General features: G+C 42.6%; 1 protein-coding gene across 1 annotated transcript in view; it reads right to left on the bottom strand.

Annotated features, from left to right (window-relative positions):
* Window positions 1–20,064, bottom strand: part of nnt2 (nicotinamide nucleotide transhydrogenase 2) — an 82,964-nt gene that overhangs the window by 2,814 nt on the left and 60,086 nt on the right. The window contains exons 20-21 of the mRNA XM_078530245.1: window positions 19,825–19,943; window positions 15,138–15,253 (exon numbers count right to left, since the gene is read on the bottom strand). Of these exons, the coding sequence (XP_078386371.1) occupies window positions 15,138–15,253; window positions 19,825–19,943 (235 nt within the window). The remainder of the gene's footprint in view (window positions 1–15,137; window positions 15,254–19,824; window positions 19,944–20,064) is intronic.

The raw sequence follows: 20,064 nt of genomic DNA, 5'->3' as shown, positions 1-20,064 counted from the left end.
CCCTGTTTGCTGACCATGACCACCCAGCGATGCCCCTGCTGCAGACAGAGAATTCTTAAGAATTCAACCCAGCAATACGGTCTCCTGGAGAACAGGCAAATCAGCCCTAATGTATTTTTAAATCCGAAGTATCGGGACCACCGAAGGAAAGTCGCAAGACCACCAAATTCAGCCTGAAGCCAGCCAGATCAAACCACAGACTATATACCCCATTATTTCTCTGGACTGGACTTTGTGACAAATCTATCCTTCCTCACCCTGATCTATTGGTGGGCCTGTGAACTGTATGTGTGCAGAAGTCAGAGCTTATTTATTTGTCTTAGAGCAGTTAAGTATAATAAACCTAACCTCTTTCTTTGTTAACCTCAAAAGACCTGTCCGATTGGTTAATGATTACAGCATGTAAACAGTTCAACACTCACTGAATTGGCAACTATATCCTTTCAAAAAGGAAAACTGTTGTGGTCAAACAAGGAGAGGGAAAGGGGGGGAGCCAATTGACTCGCTGTCACCTAATCATATCATGGAATAAATGGCAAAAAGAAATCTTTCATTGGATGGAAATTGGCTTGGTGGTAAGAAGCAGAAAACACTGATGAATGGAAAAGCTCAACCTCATGCAATGACCAGTCATCTTTCAGGAGGATCTTCTCTTGGTCACGTGCTATTTCCGTTACTCATGTTCAATTATGATGCACAATGGGGTAATTTTCTGAAGGCCCCCCTATTTATTTAGCCAGGTGACACATGTGTAATAGGAGATTGATTGCGATCAGAGATCTGAATCAATTAAACAGCTGGGTTTAGGAAAAGCAGATGGGTTATAATGTACAAAAATGTTTACATTGGAATAGGGAACAAGAGAAAAAAAAATCCACGTCATTAAACACCTTAACTTGAGCACAGAGAAAATAATCCTCCCTTCATTAAAATGTAAATTTGAATGCAGGTCCAAGAGATGCAAAGCAATTGTCTAATATACTGCACCTGGTCCTCTCAATGAACTAGGAAGGCATGTCTACAAGTTAAAGTTTGTGAAACAAATTAAGATACCTAAATAAGGGCCAAATATTTGCTCAGGAGCGCAGAGTCAGGAAAATTCATAACTATGAACCGACTTTGGAGAAAGGGGCACATTTCGTTCTGGAGGGGCAAACGATATCTGGAGTCAGGCCCGCCGCTCCAGTTAAGAGTTTGGAGGCAGCCACAGGGGCCGCCTGTCAAGGCGGCTGGTTAAAAGGCCGACCTCGGTGCTCCAGGACTTTGTACCTGTTGTAAAAAAAAGCAATAAAACCAAAAACAGCCCTCATCACTCACACACCCCCCATGCCAACTCATGCCGTCACATCCCCTCTACCCATCACACCGATCCACGCAGCATCCACCATGGGCAGACCTCAGGAGCCATGGTGAGATGAAATAAAATAAAGTTCAAAGTGCATCTTGTAGGCTTCATCATTTAAAGAAAAAACATGCTCATTCAAAAAAAAACTTGTGCTGCCGAGACAGCACAAAGAAGGAAACAAATAGAAAAGAAATTTGTTTCTCTTCTCTTGTTTAAATTCTGTTTTTCTTAAATGGACAAATGGATGGACTGAGAAAATGGCCGGACTGATAAAATGGCCGCCGTGGACCACATAATAGTAGTTCTGGAAGTTTCTGAGCAGCTTAAAAGTGAAGGCTAACACATCAAACCCTTTGAATGTAACACTCCTTTGCATTGATACACATTCCAGCCAAGCCAAGCACAAAGGATAGTAGACAAGACATCTTGCACCAGCCAGCTTATGGACAAAGGCAGAGCTATTTGTGACTCATCTCCAACGTTGTGCTATTGGTTTCACAGTTACCTGTTCAAAACACAATGGGTTTTAGCAAAGAGCCTCGTTAGCTGAAAGGCTCAGCTGAAAACCACTCTGTCACATGACCAAGACTTGAGCTGTTTGAATTGCTTTAATTCTACAGTTTTTGGATTCCATCTTCAGTTGCAATTTAACTTCAGAAGAGAAAACTAGACTCCAGGCCAGCAACCTGCCTCTGTCTGTCATTTACCACCTGACAAGAGGAGCAACAGAACCAGGGCTCTGTCCAGGTTTTAAATTACCTGGCCCTTGTTCCAGAAGCAAACAATGTAGACACCTGAACTTCTGTATCTGCGCCTGGAAGATTAATTCATCTCCACGTGCCACCCCTTATGGAATGTGCCACTGGACTTTTTGATTCTGGACTCTGGACTCACGCGAAACCATAATTCTTATTTTTATTGTGGTCTTTGCCCCGAACCCCTTTCTTTCCTCTATCACTCTTATTGTACGAATGCAAAATAGGCGGACATTGCGAAATCCCTTCCTGCGTTTTGTGTGTGTGTACAATAAACTACCCCTCTTATTTTACCTTATCTCACTTTTGCTGTGGGGTTATTAACAGAGGATTGGATCACCCCAAAACTGAAGGGTTGGGGAAAATATGCCACCACTAATAAAGGGGGAAATCAAAAATCAAAAACACCTTTCCACTTACAGACGGGTAGAGTGGAGAAATCAGGGCTGTTCTAAATTAAACCACCTCCCATCCATAACAAAGTTAAGACACTTAAATTCCTTCAAATATTTAATACCTTATTAAAAACAAACACTTCCTTCAAGTACTTAATCCCTTCTGAAAACAAACATTTGTATTCATAGCCCTACATCAAAGACAGCAAATCTCTTTATAAGCACTTTGAGCTGTCAATCAAACTGTGAATTTACAGCCCCTCCCCCCACTGTGATAATGTTAGGTTTTGGAAGCAGTCAAGCAGCACTAATCCTATAATGATAACCCTCACGGATATGCTAAGAGACAACTATTGAAATTGCAAGTACAGTCACAGCAGGTTGATTTTACTCCCAAATCTAAGGGCTTTGGGGATTCACAGCTTCACAGTTCCACTGAGCTTATCCACTTTTTATGCACATTAATGCATATTCTTAACAATCCCAAAGGTCACCTTACCTCTCCAAAAGGGAGTGCGTGGACCTCTCCAAAAGGGAGTGCGTGGACCTCTCCAAAAGGGAGTGCGAGGACCTCTCCAAAAGGGAGTGCGGGGACCTCTCCAAAAGGGAGTGCGGGGACCTCTCCAAAAGGGAGTGCGGGGACCTCTCCAAAAGGGAGTGCGGGGACCTCTCCAAAAGGGAGTGCGGGGACCGCTCCAAAAGGGAGTGCGGGGACCGCTCCAAAAGGGAGTGCGTGGACCTCGCCAAAAGGGAGTGCGTGGACCTCGCCAAAAGGGAGTGCGTGGACCTCGCCAAAAGGGAGTGTGTGGACCTCGCCAAAAGGGAGTGTGTGGACCTCGCCAAAAGGGAGTGCGTGGACCTCGCCAAAAGGGAGTGCGTGGACCTCGCCAAAAGGGAGTGCGTGGACCTCGCCAAAAGGGAGTGCGTGGACCTCGCCAAAAGGGAGTGCGGGGACCTCTCCAAAAGGGAGTGCGGGGACCTCTCCAAATAGGTCCAGCAGCTTTAAATCTTTTCCTCAAATGTCTAAAGCCCACGAGTCGTGTTTGGCAATTCCAGTAATGAAAATTGCATCTGTTTGATCGCAGCTGCCTCCATGAATCGCAGGTGTGCAAAAAAGTTCTCCTCCCTTTCCCCTTCACCCCTGGTAAAAAAAAAATGGTGGGTGCCAGGTTTGGAGGCAGGACTTCTGGAATTGGCACCCAGTGCCATTTTGGCTAAGGTACAGCTCTTCCAGATTTGCAAACATTCAGGCCTAAACTCAGAGATAAAAACAAAAAGCTAAAAGCTACTGCGAATGCTGGAAATCCAAAACAAAAACAGAATTACCTGGAACAACTCAGCAGGTCTGGCAGCATCGGTGGAGAAGAAATCAGTTAACGTTTCGAGTCCTCACGACCCTTCGGCAGAACTGAGTATAGTTAGGAGAGAGGTGAAATATAAGCTGGTCAAAGGTGGGGAGCGGGGGGGAGAGAGAAGTTGAGGGTGGGGTGGTTGTAGGGATAAGCAAGCAGTAATAGGAGCAGATAATCAAAAGATGTCACAGACAAAAGGATCAAAGAGGTGTTGAAGGTGGTGATATTATCTAAGTGCTAATTAAGAATGGAAGACAGGACACTCAAGGTACAGCTCTAGTGGAGGTGGGGTGGAAAGACTAACAAAGTTTTAGTTTTAGATTTAAAAATAATGGAAATAGGTGGGAAAAGAAGAATCTATATAAATTATTGAAAGAAAAAAAAAGGGGGAGGGGGGAGAAACGGGGTGAGGATGGGGGGAGGGGGAGTTTAAAATCTAAAGTTGTTGAATTCAATATTCAGCCCGGAAGGCTGTAAAGTGCCTAGTCGGAAGATGAGGTGCTGTTCCTCCAGTTTGCGTTGGGCTTCACTGGAACAATGCAGCAAGCCAAGGACAGACATGTGGGCAAGAGAACAGGGTGGAGTGTTAAAATGGCAAGCGACAGGGAGGTTTGGGTCTTTCTTGCGGACAGACCACAGGTGTTCTGCAAAGCGGTTGCCCAGTTTGCGTTTGGTCTCTCCAATGTAGAGGAGACCGCATTGGGAGCAACGAATGCAGTAGACTAAGTTAGGGGAAATGCAAGTGAAATGCTGCTTCACTTGAAAGGAGTGTTTGGGCCCTTGGACGGTGAGGAGAGAGGAAGTGAAGGGGCAGGTGTTGCATCTTCTGCGTGGGCATGGGGATGTGCCATAGGTGGGGGTTGAGGAGTAGGGGGTGATGGAGGAGTGGACCACGGTCATTGATAGGGCCCTCAACCGTGTCCGGCCCATATCCCGCGCATCCGCCCTCACGCCTTCTCCTCCTTCCCAGAAACATGATAGGGTCCCCCTTGTCCTCACTTATCACCCCACCAGCCTCCGCATTCAAAGGATCATCCTCCGCCATTTCCGCCAGCTCCAGCATGATGCCACCACCAAACACATCTTCCCTTCACCCCCCCTGGCGGCATTCCGTAGGGATCGTTCCCTCTGGGACACCCTGGTCCACTCCTCCATCACAACGCAAACTGGAGGAACAGCACCTCATCTTCCGACTAGGCACTTGACAGCCTTCCGGGCTGATTATTGAATTCAACAACTTTAGATCTTAAACTCCCCCTCCCCCCATCCCCACCCCGTTTCTTCCCCCTCCCCCTTTTTTTTTCTTTCAATAATTTATATAGATTCTTCTTTTCCCACCTATTTCCATTATTTTTAAATCTAAAAGTAAAACTTTGTTAGTCTTTCCACCCCACCCCCCACTAGAGCTGTACCTTGAGTGTCCTGCCTTCCATTCTTAATTAGCACTTTTCTTAGATAATATCACCACCTTCAACACCTCTTTGATCCTTTTGTCTGTGACATCTTTTGATTATCTGCTCCTATCACTGCTTGCTTATCCCCACAATCACCTCACCCTCAACTTCTCTCCCCCCCCGCCCCCCACCTTAGACCAGCTTATATTTCACCTCTCTCCTAACTATACTCAGTTCTGCCGAAGGGTCGTGAGGACTCGAAACGTTAACTGATTTCTTCTCCACCGATGCTGCCAGACCTGCTGAGTTTTTCCAGGTAATTCTGTTTTTGTTCAGGCCTAAACTCACTTGGTTCTTTCCTTTGAAGAGCTACAGACTAGTTTATTTATTTACAAAATCAGTTCAGGCAAGAAATAATGTCTACATAAGTCTTTTTATAGTAACTGCCACAGCCCCATACAATCTTCATCATGATTTGGCTTCCATAGCAGCTTGAACTAGTGGAGGTCTCAGGAGCTGGAGGAAGCCTGGGAAAGCTCAGATCAAGGGAAACAGTTCAAGATTTGGGAGACTGGGCACAGATCATGAGATCGGGAAGAAATTGCAAGACCTGGCGGAGGCTGGAGAGGAACTCAGGGCCTGGAGGAGCGCTCTGGTCCCAAGGAGGCTTGGACAGCAGGATAGAATATACATTGGGCTGGGAGTAAAACTTGAATGTTGGAGCCTGGGCATTGCAACTTGGGTCCTGGAGCAATTGCTGCATTGCTTATTGGCCAGACAAAAAAATTGCTTGAAATGAAATGGATTAGATTTGACATTCTTCCAGTCTCAAAGTGTGGTAATCTGAGGTGTAATACATCTTTAAGAGACTGTGAGAAGATTGACTACGTGACTGTAAGACCCAATAGCACGGACTACCATGTAAATGTTAGTCTAGGGTAGGGTCTGGCTGGAGAAGCACACATCATGTTAATGCTCTGTTGTTTGTGTAAATAAATAGCATGTGCTTCATTTCATATTGTTCTCTGCATCTGCCGTATATTTGTAATCGACTTGCCTGCCGACAGATAAGCGTGCAACCGGTTCACGAACAAAGCCACCCATAGTCAAAACATAACAGCTGGCGACGGGGAAAAACATCACCAGTTGACGACACCAAGGAAAGGCGCCAAAACTCAACTGTACTGAAGTAGCTGTGCCTGCAGGCCGATTGTAAGTACGTTACAATTGTAAACCCTCACTGTAGTCGTTGAAGCCATCACCCTCCAATATGCCACAATTTGACCACATCGAACCATTTGATCAGGCCACCGATGACTGGCCACATTATATTGAAAGACTCGCATTTTCTTTTTGGCCAACGACATGTTGGGGGAGGAGAAGAGGCAGGCAATCACTTTACCAATACGTGGCAGTAAAACGGATGGCCTAATTCGTAGTCTATCAGCACCCAATGCCCCAGATTCCAAAAGCTTTGATGTGTTGGTGAATCTAGTGAAAGGTCATTTGCAACCAAAACCCTAAGTAACAATGCAGTACTTTAAATTCAATTCGAGGTGTCGCACCCCTGGAGAGACAGTCTCTTGCTATGTAGCAGCTTTAAAACAATTGATAGAGCAACTGAGAGTTCGGGACGCCGATTAACAACATGTTAAGAGGCCGATTAGTGTGTTGGCATTAACCAAGACGCCATTCAAAAAAGGTTGCTGTCTGGGACAAATTTGGATTTCAGTAAAGCCCTGGTGTTGGCGCTTGCAATGGAAAGTGTGGTCAGAGACTCAGAAGAAATCAAGGGAGCACAAAATGGTGGCGTTCTTCACGTCGGAAGGGAGGCACCGGCTAGAAATGGTGCGGAAGCGCAGGGCTCCGCAGAAAGGCGGGAAACAGACGCCCATTGACAGACCAGCAAAAAGCAATGGCTTAACAGATAAAAACCATATACATAATAGGATTGGAAACAGACAGCCTACAAGCGAGCGACAATTTAAAAGAACCGGGTGCTTCTACTGTCATCGCAATGGGCATATTATGCGATATGGTAAAGGAAGATTAAGGTCATAGTTCAAACAAAAAGGCAAGAGGTTGTGAAATTTATATAATGGAGGAGCCATAGGAAACAGGGTCAGATCAGTCACTCCCTGCACAATTTAAAAGTGGGTAAAACAGAGTCAATCCATGTGAGTAGAAAAGTCAACAGAAAACCCATTCGAATGGAGGTGGATACAGGAACATCCACGACAGTCACAGGGGAACACACATTTAAGTATATGAATGGAGGAGGCCACTCACTAGAGCTAGAAAACTCAGATGCCAGACTAAAGACAAATGCAAGGTTCCAGTACAATACGAAAGTCAGTCTGCAAATCTGCCCAACATGGTGATAGCAGGCAGGGGGCAGAGACTCCTCGGAAGAAACTGATTAAGAGAGATCAATTTTGAGAGATTACTGAGATCTCAATCAGAAGCAGGAAACGTTGCTGTTTGGAAAAAGGAGCACGTAAAGACTCAACAAAAGGAACGCATAGAGCTGACGCTTCAGGACAGAGTTAGGATTGAAGTCAGTAACCCCCAAAAAGAAAAAGGAAACCTGTTGAAGGATTTTCACATATTGCAAGATTCCCTTAGATCCCAATTTGTACCACTAAAAAGGTATGAGGGAGAACAGGAAGAATTCTGCACGTCTCTGGCTGAGATGAAGAATCAATTAGCCGAGAAAGCGCAACAATACTTAATTCTCCAGGAAATGACTAACAAATATTAAAAAGAAATGGAAGAGCTGAAGAACCAGCTGCGCAGAAGTCAAGCAGCCTTAAAAATAGAGTTTTCAAAGGAGCTGACAGATGAGGAAATGCTGGAAGACTCAACCACTGAGTTCAATCAAGTTAAGTTCATACCTGAGCCTAGCCTGGCCAAAAGGGAAGTTGAAGAAGTTAAGATGAAAGTCAGCGCTGCCAAGAAGAAAACCCATCAAAAGAAGACACGTAGAAAGAGGAAGTGAAATTACTAACAAGGCCCTGAAATTTTTTTTTACACAACAGGAAGCTGATCATTTTGTGTTGCATTTAGCCTTGCCCAACATCCTAATTCTCAGAACCTGCCTGACAGATGCCTGTCATATTGTTGAATTAGGAGAGATGGGGCAGCAGGAGTGCATGCGGAGTGGCCCGAAACAGCGTGAAAACATTCCCGCTGGAGTATACACCATAGGTAGAAGGAACTCTCCCGCTTTGGAAGTTCCTGCAGAACCCGTTGAGCCTGAGAGAGTCAAAGATGCAAACTTGCAGGTTCCTACTGGGGAGCCTAGTGGACAGAAAACTCCTGAGAGGGAGGCCTCAGATAAACCATCCGAAGTCGTAGAACTACAATGGTCGACATGTTTGAAAAAGCCTCCTGAGAGACTACATTTGTAAATAGTTCATTTTTGTAGTCAACATATTGCAAAAGGTGCTTTCAAGTAAAAGGGGAGGGATGTGGTAATCTCAGGTGTAATACACCTTTAAGAGACTGAGCAGATTGACCACGTGACTGCAAGACCCAGTAGCTGTGTAGCATGGGTTACTATGTAAATGTTAGTCTAGGGTCTGGCTGGAGAAGCACACATGTTAATGCTCTGTTGTTTGTGTAAATAAATAGCACGTGCTTCATTTCATATTGGTCTCTGCGCCTGCTGTACATTGTAATTGACTCGCCTGCCGACCGATAAGCACACAACTGGTTCGCGAACAAAGTGACCCATAGTCAAAACATAACACAAAGACTAGCCTAACTTTGGATATCTCATGGTCCATACAGTTTCATCACTAACTGAATGTATCAAGAGGCATTCCAAAGGGAAGATGTTGCATAAGAGCACCAGGAGAGACTCACCCTTGTGTTCTCACCAATTTAACTCAGCATATACTTTCCCCTGAAATTAAGGGTGGATACACATTACATCTCCCAATGGCTATTCTCCAATCTCTTGTGAATACCTCTGCAGCAGCAAGAAAAACTGTGTGACTACTTCTCTGGGTACAGTTCACAAAAGAGGGGAATTGTAATTCTGTGGAAGTATCAGGCTTTGTGGGCCAAATTTTGTTTATTTTAACGTCTTATTTTTTCATTACTACAAAGTGACAATCAATCGACATAGTCTTCATTAAAGTTCTTCCTACTGTTGTACCCTAACAAAGATGCATTGAGTGCCAAAAGTGGCAAATGTCATGTTCCAGCATATTATGAACTTTCAGCCAAGACTTCAAAAATTTTGAACACAAACAGTCCATTAAAATGGCCACTGTAAAGCATGTGATGTTTTGGCTTCAGAGCTCCAGACAGTCTTAAGTCTCAAGCAAATACCTAGTGAAATATGGGCATTCACAACCATATGGGGAATTCACACATCCCTTTGTTTATGGATGGACCGTCAATAAAAGAACCATAGCATTCCAGCCAGCTCATCTTTCAATTTCATCATGGACAAAAGAAACATCAAAGTTCAATGTGTGTTGGATGAATGCAAATGGATCCCCATCAACCTTCCATTGTATTATGATGACATCTCATCCAACTTCAAATGAGTGCATATTAGTATCAAACGACAACACAGGCGTAATCAATACACACCTTTTTTTTTAGGAAAACCTACAACTTGTACAAGTCACATGATGAGAAAGCCATTTTGTGGACTGCTTTTAAAATAGCAGCAAGAAGTTGTTCAGGGACAGGAATCCCTCAGAAAGATATCAAAGCAGCTGCAAGCCATCTAAGTAGTCAAGATAATAAACAACCATACCTTTAGAAGGGCTTTCCCCAACCTGTTCCAACTTCAAGTTCACCTAAGAAACAACCTCCTGGAAAGTCAACTACAAGAGGCTTCACAGCTTACTGAAAATCCTCTGCTTTACAAAACTTCACTTCAGCCAAAGTATCATCCCATCTAAGATATTACAGGCCTGCCACTAAAGAGACTGAGACAATCATAAATTGCAATTGTATTTCTTTTCCCCTCATTTGTATCTAATCTTTGTGTGAGTGCTGGCATGGGTGAGACATCGCATTTTTAAACAAAAACTTGCTGCTGGAATTATTTAAATTGGGACAATCACTCTGAAGGTAAGAGAACACGCCCCCTTCACATATAAAACACATTGAACACAGGCAGTAAAGAAAACACAAATTGTGTCTGTAACATAAGCATGGAGCAAAATTGCATTTAAGTAAGTGTGTAACATCTACAACATGGCACTGGTTGGTATTAAATTAAGCCTCAGTGAGGTCACAAAGCGGAGGCTGAATTTTCACTTTTGGTGCAGGAAATAGGACCTGGGTCTGTTTCCAGGTCTAAAAGCCACCCCCTTGGGGGGAGGGGAGATGCTGGGTGGGAAAGGAGAACAGTCCATCGTTGGAATTTTGACCAGGGTGCATATCCTTGATTGACAGAGACAGGTTCTCTGTCCAATTGAGGGCAGCAGATGGGTTCTTGAAGTTGGAGGGCCAGAGGCCTTCTCACTTGAGAGGAGAAGCAGGCTGCATAAAAGGGTAAGTAACTGAGAGGGCACTTCAACATGAAGGTGCGCTGCCAAACACTTTAGAGAAAGTAGCCAGCCCACCATTATGGGCTTGGAAGGAGTTGGGGGCAGGAGGGGGTGATGGGATGAGGAGTGGGATCTCTCTACAAGGCAACCTTTGACTGCATCTGTACCCAAGGAGGTAGAGAAGAACCTCTAGGCATGCCTGACATGCTAGACCCCCAGCCTGCCGCTGGGTGTCCATCTCCAGGCAGTTGAACTGCCGCCTCGTTGCATCGGGAAACTGGAGGCCGACTGGAAAACCTCAGTCAGCCCCCATTACTTAATCTTAACAACGTTCATACTGAGCCTAATTGTCTGCCTGCTTCAGGGGCTGGCAGCACTGCCAGCTCCAAAGCCAATCTCAGTCAAAGTGGCCAACGCGGGGAATGGGGTCGGGAAACCGGCAAGCCAGTCACGTAGTTCCCTACCTCTATTCTCTACCTCAGCGAGGTCCAAAAATCCTGCCCTTAGTTTACATTGCAAATTGAAATTCCATACTGATGCTGTGGGAGGCGCTCTCTTGAAGTTAAGGTTAAAGAATATTGAATATTGTTGAGGAAAGACATTTTGTTGAAGCTTTCTGTCTTGCACTCATCTGGTAGAGGTGTTGCCATGGAAATGCCTCTACCAGAGTCCACTCGCGTTGCCATAGAAATGCCTCTACCAATCAGCACTCTCTTGTCATACAATATAAAGTTGTTGCTTCCCCTGACATTGGTATTCTTGCGACTGTCCTGCTGAATGCAAGACGAAAAGCTCCGACAAAATGTCTTTTTTGAGCAATACTCAAGTTCTGTACCACCAAACGACTATTTAAAGAATACTGCTGGAGCACGCTGGATAGGGTGTTGCCTTTGGCTCTGTAATATCTGCCTCGGTGTACTCAGTGCTGATGCTGGATGCCAGAAATAGAGGAAAAAAAATTTACATTCCTAAGTACTGATGTCTCTTAAACGTCTTGTGTTTGACTTTATCCCACTGGATATTTTGTTGAAAATAATAAGTAAAAATATACACACAATTTCCAAGAATCCACCTCAACTGTCATAATGCTTCATTATATAACTCTTTGGCCAAGAAATGTTATCCTTGGATAAAAAAAGCTAAACTTTTATTTTGAATGCAAGTCAAGAATACCTATAGCTCCTCTATGTTATGAAGTGCAGCAACTGAAACTAAATCTTAGGTTTATAAATATATATTTTTTTTGTTGTATTAACATTTATTGCGCTGAGCAACAGTAGCACAGGAAACAAGAACAAAAACACAGTTCAGGAGTTTGGAAGATTAATGATGTTTCCACTATGGGCAGGCCAGAGACGTGCACTGCAGCAAAGACTGTGAAAAACATATTTGGTAGGTTCAACAGGGGCTGTCAACCCCAAAGCTCTTGAAAACGAGGCAGTAGTGAGAGCCTGGGCATCTTTCTTTTGTATTTTCAAATTAATTCTGACAGAGCTGGCCAGACCCTTTCATTCATTTGCCAAATCATACGTGACCATCATGCCACTGAGGTGGGAAAACACATTCTCTCCAACATGTTGACTATTTCGGCATTATCCTGCATTGTCTCATCTAACGGGAGTGAAGCAAGACCTTCCAAATGAAAAGACTAATATGGTTTTAGTCTTGCCGTGCAAAGAAGCTTTGAGTAAATAAGAATTAGTCAGGTGTCTACATTCTGAAATGGTGAAAACAGGGGTGAGAGATTTCTGGAGCAAATGTCACCTGCTCTCCAACTAAACAATGGGGGATTTTACACTTGGATACAAGATTTTTTTTTTTGTTTGTTTAAAAATAATAAATTATGTTGATAACCATTCATATAGCACTTTACACAAACTCAGGATGTCTCCAAGCACTTTACAGCTACTTGTCAAAGTGTAGTCACTGTTGTAATGTAGGAAATGCAGAGCAAATTCATATACAGCAAGCTCCCAGAAACAGGAATACGATAATGACCAGAAAATCTGTTTTTGTTGATTGAAGTCTAAATATTGGCCAGGACACTGGGGATAATACCCCTATTCTTCTTTGAAACAGTAGCCTGGGATAGTTTGTATCCACCCCAGAGGAAGATTGGACTTTCATTTAACACCTCATTTGAAAAAAAAAGGTACCTCTAGAAATGTCACCTCCGACAATGCAGCACTCTCTCCATCCAGACCCCTGATAAACTAAAAACCTTGTGTTTGAACTTCAATGGAAAAAGCAGATCAAGAACTTAATTGTGACTTTATACTCACATTTGCTATTCTGTCAAAAACATAACCCAATTACTCTTCCCCCACCTCCTAGAAACTCTATTCCCTAGACACTGATTCCATCCCTTTCCCTGCTAACTGTCTATTCGCAAACTAGGTATTGTATTTGATGCAAGGTGGGCTTTTGATATATCCGGTCATCAAGACTGCCCACTTCCATTGTTATAATATCAATGACTGACTCCACCCCTGCCTCAGCTCACCTGCAGCTGAATCCTCATTTGTTATCTCTAGACTTGACTATTCCAAGGACTGATCTTAGATTCCCATCTTCCATGCTCCATAAACTTGTAAACCCGTGCAAAACTCTGCACCTATATCCTTATTGCACCAAGCCTCATTCACCCATCAATCTTGTGCATGTTGACGTACATTGGCTCCTTGTTAAGCAACCCCTCAATTTTAAAAGTTCTCATCCTTGCTTTCGAATTCCACCATGACCTCACATCTCCTTACCTCTGTAATCTCCTCCAGACCCACAATCCGCTGAGATATCTGTGCTCCTCTAATTCTGGTTTCATCTTCCCACATTTTAGTTGATCCACCATCGGCAGCCTTGCCTAACCTCTGGTATCTGCACCCCCCAACCTCTCTACCTCCACCCCCCTTCCTCTTTCAAGATGCTCTTTAAAACTTACCTCTTTGACCAAGCTTTTGATCATCTGCTCTGATATCTCCTTGTGGTTCAGTGTTAATTTTTGTTTGAAAGCCCTTCTGTAAACTGCTTTGAAATGTTAAAATTGCTTTGTAAATAAAGTTGTTGTGTAGGCAACAAAAGTATAAAGGGCAGAATTTTTCAGTTGGCGTGCAGGGGTGAGCCCGTCACGCTGACGCGTAAAATGACGCACGATGACATCGGGCGTGCGTCCTGACGTCATCGCGCAGTCCTGTGATATTTCATTCAGCGGGTGCGCGCCAGAGTTGGCTGCGTGCCCAATGATATGTAAAAGGCCTATTGAGGCCATTAAGGAACTGATTACAATAATTGTTAATGCTGCTAGTCCAACCTTAAGGTTGGCGAGCAGGTGAAAAGACCAAGCGGCCTTCGTGTTTTTTAGGAAACCTCATCCACGAATGGGATGAGGTTTCCTGAAGCTTTTATTAATTAAATTTTTTTTTTTTCGTAAATATAAAAACATGTCACATGAGGGGACATGTTTAAATAAATTTTTACACCTTTTATTCACTATTTACAATAGCGATTCAATCTCCCTGAAGCAGCTCCATGCCTCAGGGAGATTGAAGCGCACTTCTGCGCACATACACGAGAAAGCGCGCTAGCCCTGATTCTCTCTCCTCCCCCTGCCTGCACAGGTAGCGCTGAGCACTACTGCTCATGTCTTACGCTGGGTGGGCCTTAATTGGCCCGCCTGCGTAAAATGGTGGCGCTGAACCGATCGCGGGCGGCAATCAGCTCTGCGACTGCCTCTGCCCGCCACCTGAAAAATTCAGGGCATAAAGAGTTGGAAATGAACAAAAATGTAATGTCTGGGCTGCCTCCTGAACGCCTGTACAATAATGTTTGTCTCAAAACCCCAGAACATAGCCCTGCAGAGGGGCAGAATGATGTACAAAGCCTCCTCCCTTAAGGCCAAAAGACATGGTTTAGGAATACTAACTTGGTCTGTATCCAATGGGAATTGATTGTTCTATTGCTGATGATCTAACTGAGATTCTGTATTCTTTGGTGGGTTGGTTTGGGGAGAACACAGTATTAAAAACACAATTTGCACAAAATTCCTAAGAACCAACCTTAGCCTTTCTATGGTTGACTGCTAATGAACATATTTATCGTTTGCCAAGAAATATTGTGCTTGGATCAAGATTATGGTTGGTCTAGGATTCCAAATGTTGTATTAAACCAAAAGACCATTTTTTAAAAATATAAAATCATAGGCCTTTCCAAATAGTTAGTCAAAGTCAACCTAGAACCAGAGTAAATTATTATAATAAATTTGATTGTTCACAAAGCAATTACTTTGCATGAAATAACAAACAGCTACTTATGATTCTATCTCAGTACTGCTTCAACCACCGTTCTATTCTATAAGGTGCTTTTTTTTTTTATACTTGTGCTCACCTGCTTGGATTTCCAGACCTCCAGGACAGGCATACCAGCAATTATGGAATTAGGGTCTTCTTGTGCTGCTGAATTTACAGTGTCATTGGCACCAATAACCAGAACCAAGTCAGTTTCTAAGGATACAGAAACAACAGCTTGAAGTCATTCTTTTATTATTAAAGACATATTTAATTAAAATGTAAATAATATTATACAGTAATATTTTATTAATTTTGAATCTCAATTCAAATCCATTTGTTTTATAAGAGTACAGAACATTCTCATCAAGGACTATTTGTTTCTGTTACAATAAATATTACAACAGAGACTGCAGACTCACAATCTGACTCTGAATCATCATATTGGATCCATCTCATTTGGACTTAGCATTTTTAAAGCCTGAAATGTTAATTTGCCCCCTGACCCACATATAGATAGGATCTTGACATCATCCACAGGGCAAAATTTATTTGGGACATCGTGACTTTAAATAATGTGTGTCCAAGGAGTCAAGTTGATCATTCTCATTCATGACACTGTATACAAAACCTTATTCTAAGAAAGGCAAAAGCAGCATCTCTTCTCATCAAGGCAACATTTGAACAAGATTGTTTGCAAAACTGAAGTCAATGTGGGGTTGGAGGAGCGGGGGTGGGGAAAACCATCTAGTGACTGAATGACTGGTCTGACCTGCTACAAAGGACAATGTCTCATGCTGTTTGCCTAAATCCAGCAATGGATAAGCAGAAATTTTTCCAACTACATATTGGGGAAGACCAAAACCATAGTCTTCGATCAGCCCCTGCTACAAAGATTGTCCACTAGCCATCAATTGCACGCCCTTCCCTGGCCACTATCTGAGGTTAAACCAGACTGCTCACAACCCTTGCTTCCAATCTGACTCGCAGCTGAGTTTCCGACCATGTATCTTCTCCATAACCAAGGCTGTCTGCTTTCACCTCTAATATTGGCCATTTCTGCCCTCACGTTAAGCCCATCCATCGGTATACTCTTGCTTTGGTTACTTCCAGACTTAATTATTTCAATGGCTAACCTCTTAGTCTCAACCCTCCATAAACCTCAGCTCTGTAAAACTTCTGCTGTCCATGTCTACATTGTATTTGCTAAATTTATTTTTCCCACGGGTCTATAAGAGGTACACACAGATGTACCATTCTCCAATTGAAAGGCCAGGCAGGTAGCTAATTCCTAGGCTCTTGCCAGTGCCACTTTGAACTGGCTGCTAGGATATGCTTGGGAATGACATATGTTAACTTGCTTTCTGATCTCCCCTTGCTCCCTCTTTCCTACTGGGGAACAATTCACCTTCACTAAGCATCTCTCCAGATGTCCTTAGATGACACTGCAAACTCACTCTGTGGTGGCGAATCAAAGGGGGAATGTGAGTACTACCAGTTCAGTTGCCATCAATATTGTCTGATCAGTTTTTCTGCATTCAAACCAATAAAGGCAAACAATAACCCCAATAAATGTCAAACATATGTTTCTCCTTAAAACAGCAAATACACGAGGGGCCATTATTTTTCAGTGCCTGCTGCCATATGAACAAATAAATCCTTGCACTTACTTCCAAGCAAATGTTATTTGCCACCTCCATGCACGTATTCGTTACTAGCACTTTAAGCATAAATGTTATTTTAGTGTTAACTCTTACTCTGCTGGAAATTTTCATATGTATTACCATGCTTGCTGAACTGTTTAGGATAGAAACATAATTGTGGTAATTTATGATGGTCTTTTTTTATTCGTCCATGGGATGTGGGTGTTGCTGGCTAGGCCAGCATTTATTGCCTATCCTTAATTGCCCTGTTCAGAGGGCATTTAAGAGTCAGTCATATTGCTGTGGGCCTGAAGTTGCATGTAGGCCAGACCAGGTAAGGGCTGCAGATCTCCTTCCCTATAGGACATTAGTGAACCAGATGGGTCTTTACGACAATTGGCATGGTTTCGTGGTCATCGTCTGATTTTTAATTCCAGGTTTTCATTGAATTCAAATTTCACCATCTGCCGTGGTGGGATTCGAACCCGGGTCCCAGAGAATTTTACAGTATCTTGCATTGTAAGTGAATGTGGCAAACTAAAAAAGATAGTGAACTGTTTTATGATCTCGTTAGAGACCAGTAATGTTTCCATTCCTTTTAGAATCCAAAAAACCCAGGTATTTACTGAAATAATGAAGCCACAAGGTTCACAGTTTAAATCAAAAGAATTTTCCCACACTAAAGTCAAAGAACATGAACACTAATAAATACACTATGTTAAATAGTCAGCTACATTAAGGATAATACAAGCATAATGAACTCAATTACTTGTAATTTAAACCAAACTCTTTTAAATCCACTTTCCTTCTGCAGCCATTAGGCTTACACCCCAATAACCTCAAGTCAGATACCTATCAAAAATTGGAAGATTAACCGCTTGGTCCCAGTGCTGGTTTGAAGATTTGTATAAAGGCTGAGATTTCTTAGGCTTTCGCTTACTTCCATCAAGTTTTTCCCTTCAAATCTCCTCCAACTGTCCTACAGCTGCAAATTCCCCATTCAACACAGGAGTTACTAGGGTCTTAAGTGTTGCTACTTCAGGTCAAAACTCTGCTGGTTCTAATAATCTTTAACTGTGGAGTTTGGCATCTGAAACTCTCTCAAATTCTCTCCCAGCTTGACTATCCCAGAAATACAACTCACTGTTAGGAGTTCAGTTAAGAGTTTAAACTCTTTTAGCCAACACACGAAATTTTAACTGAACTCTGTTTGAAAGAGACATTTTATCTTCTGCAGCTTATGCAGAATCACACCCCTATAATTAACTTACGTTGACCGTTTATTCTTCTATTGTTTATCTCTGAGGCAACCTGAGTCATGATTATTTACTGAAAGCCAGGTGCCTTACCAGAAATAAGATCCTACAAAAACTTAGTTCTTAAAGGGATCCTCATCCCAACACAAATATAGGTTTTTTCCACCAAAAAGTACATGGGCCATCACAACTGTACTTAATCCTTCTTGTTTTCAAAATGCAGATTATACAGCACTAAAAGTTAGTCATGCAGTCAGATACAGTTAATACAGCTGCGTTTTGAAGTAACCATATGACAGTTTTGACATATTGAATAGCACTCACACAAAATACACTGTATATTCTGGACAGAGATTCAAAAAGAATCACATTGCTTTCTGCAGACCTCTATATACTAAGTCAGGATACAGAAACTTCAAACATTCTCTCTCTCTTTTAATAAAGCACTTACTCTTCAACACTTAACTGTATCTGCAAAAGGGACCACTTGTTAGAAAGTAATTGATAGAAACCTGTTTAAGAGGTTTATGCTCTCTCCAAACTGGGTGGGAGGGGGCAAAGGAGGAAATAGGCAGGAAAAGAAATCAGTTTGAGGGTCAAAGCAACAGGGGCTGGGTGGGAAGTAGAATGAGCAAGAGAAGAACTCAAATGTATGTCAAACAGGAGATAGGAAGAGGAGTTTGTTATATGTCTGAAGAAAGCGCCAACAAGTTTCTTCTTCAACTAATTTTGGTATTCAAATATATAGTGAGGTGATCAACAAAATTTAAACCAGCAGAAATCCAAAACTAGAAAAAAAAAGCATGCTGTGGAGAGCCTTCCAGCGTATTTTAAACAGCTAATCACCTGCTAATGGATACAGTAGTACAGTTCTGATGTGGATTATCAATTCAGAGGTCGCATACGCTGTAATTTGTGCACAATGTACGTGTATGTTATAGTTTTTGAGTTCATGCTTGAGAGTTGCACATTTTCTCTGTGTATTAGGTGACTGATAATGTGGTCGAGGTGCAGAAGCTTGACAATGATTGACTGCAAATAAAAGGGGCAAAATGAATTTTTTTTAAATTTCCCTAGAGTTAGCAGGGAGGGGAGAATCTGCTATTTTTTTTCCATTATGTCCTGGTTTTACTTCTGATATCCAGTATTCTCAGGTTTTCTGTCCTCCTCTCCAATTTACTGGTTGCTTGAACAATAGAAATTTAAGCTGAACTTATTTAAGGAGTATTTACATGTAACTTTCTGTTAAACTATAAACATGTGATGTTAACGGGGGTGAACACAGAATCATTAATAAAACCAGAGAAAGTCACTTGGTAGGATGGAACTTGAATATTGCTAAAAAGACGAGACATGTGGCTGAACTTTTTTGACTTGCACTCATCAGGACAAACACAAGAACGCCAAACTTCAAACAATTACAACAATTTATACTACAGGAGAAAAGGGTGCTGATTGGATGGCAAGTCAACTCTACTCTAATTGGCTGAGGCATTGCCATGGAGCAAGCAATGGGGAAACTAGTCAGTCAAGCTCATACTGTGGTTATGCTTGCTAGAAGCAATACACATTCATATACAGGGACCCATTCTCTGCAAACAAAAGGAATATGTTCAAGACTTGTGCTTTTTTGAATTACCCAGGAGCTTGGTTTCTCCATAGCAATGCCTCAGCCAATCAGGGTCGACTTACCAACCAATCAGCACCCTTTTCTCCTGTAGTATAAATTGTTGTGATCATTTAAAATTTGGCATTCTTGCATTTGTCCTGATGAGTACAAAACTAAAGCTCCAACAATCTCTCTTTTCAGCAACGAAACCAGAGATAATACTGAAAAGACATTGCATAAATTTCTGGCAGTGCCTCTGAATTAACGTCTTGCTCTCACCTGGGAAGTCCTCATTTATTTCATCCATTTCTAAAACAATGTCATAAGGCACACCGGCCTCAGCCAGAAGTACGTTGAGTTGACCAGGCATTCGGCCTGCAACAGGATGTATTCCAAACCTATAAAATTTCATTCCAACAGTTACTGAAAACAACCTCAAAGTTAGAAAATACAATAAGTACTTGTCGCAAAATTTCAATTGCTTGTTTCAAAGGTCAGACCATGCCATCATCAACAAAC

This window comes from Cetorhinus maximus, chromosome 26 (assembly GCF_964194155.1).
Source record: "Cetorhinus maximus chromosome 26, sCetMax3.hap1.1, whole genome shotgun sequence".
In the NCBI taxonomy this organism is placed as follows: domain Eukaryota; kingdom Metazoa; phylum Chordata; class Chondrichthyes; order Lamniformes; family Cetorhinidae; genus Cetorhinus; species Cetorhinus maximus.
Note: the sequence above shows the minus strand (reverse complement) of the source record. Positions and strands in the feature narration are given on the sequence as shown.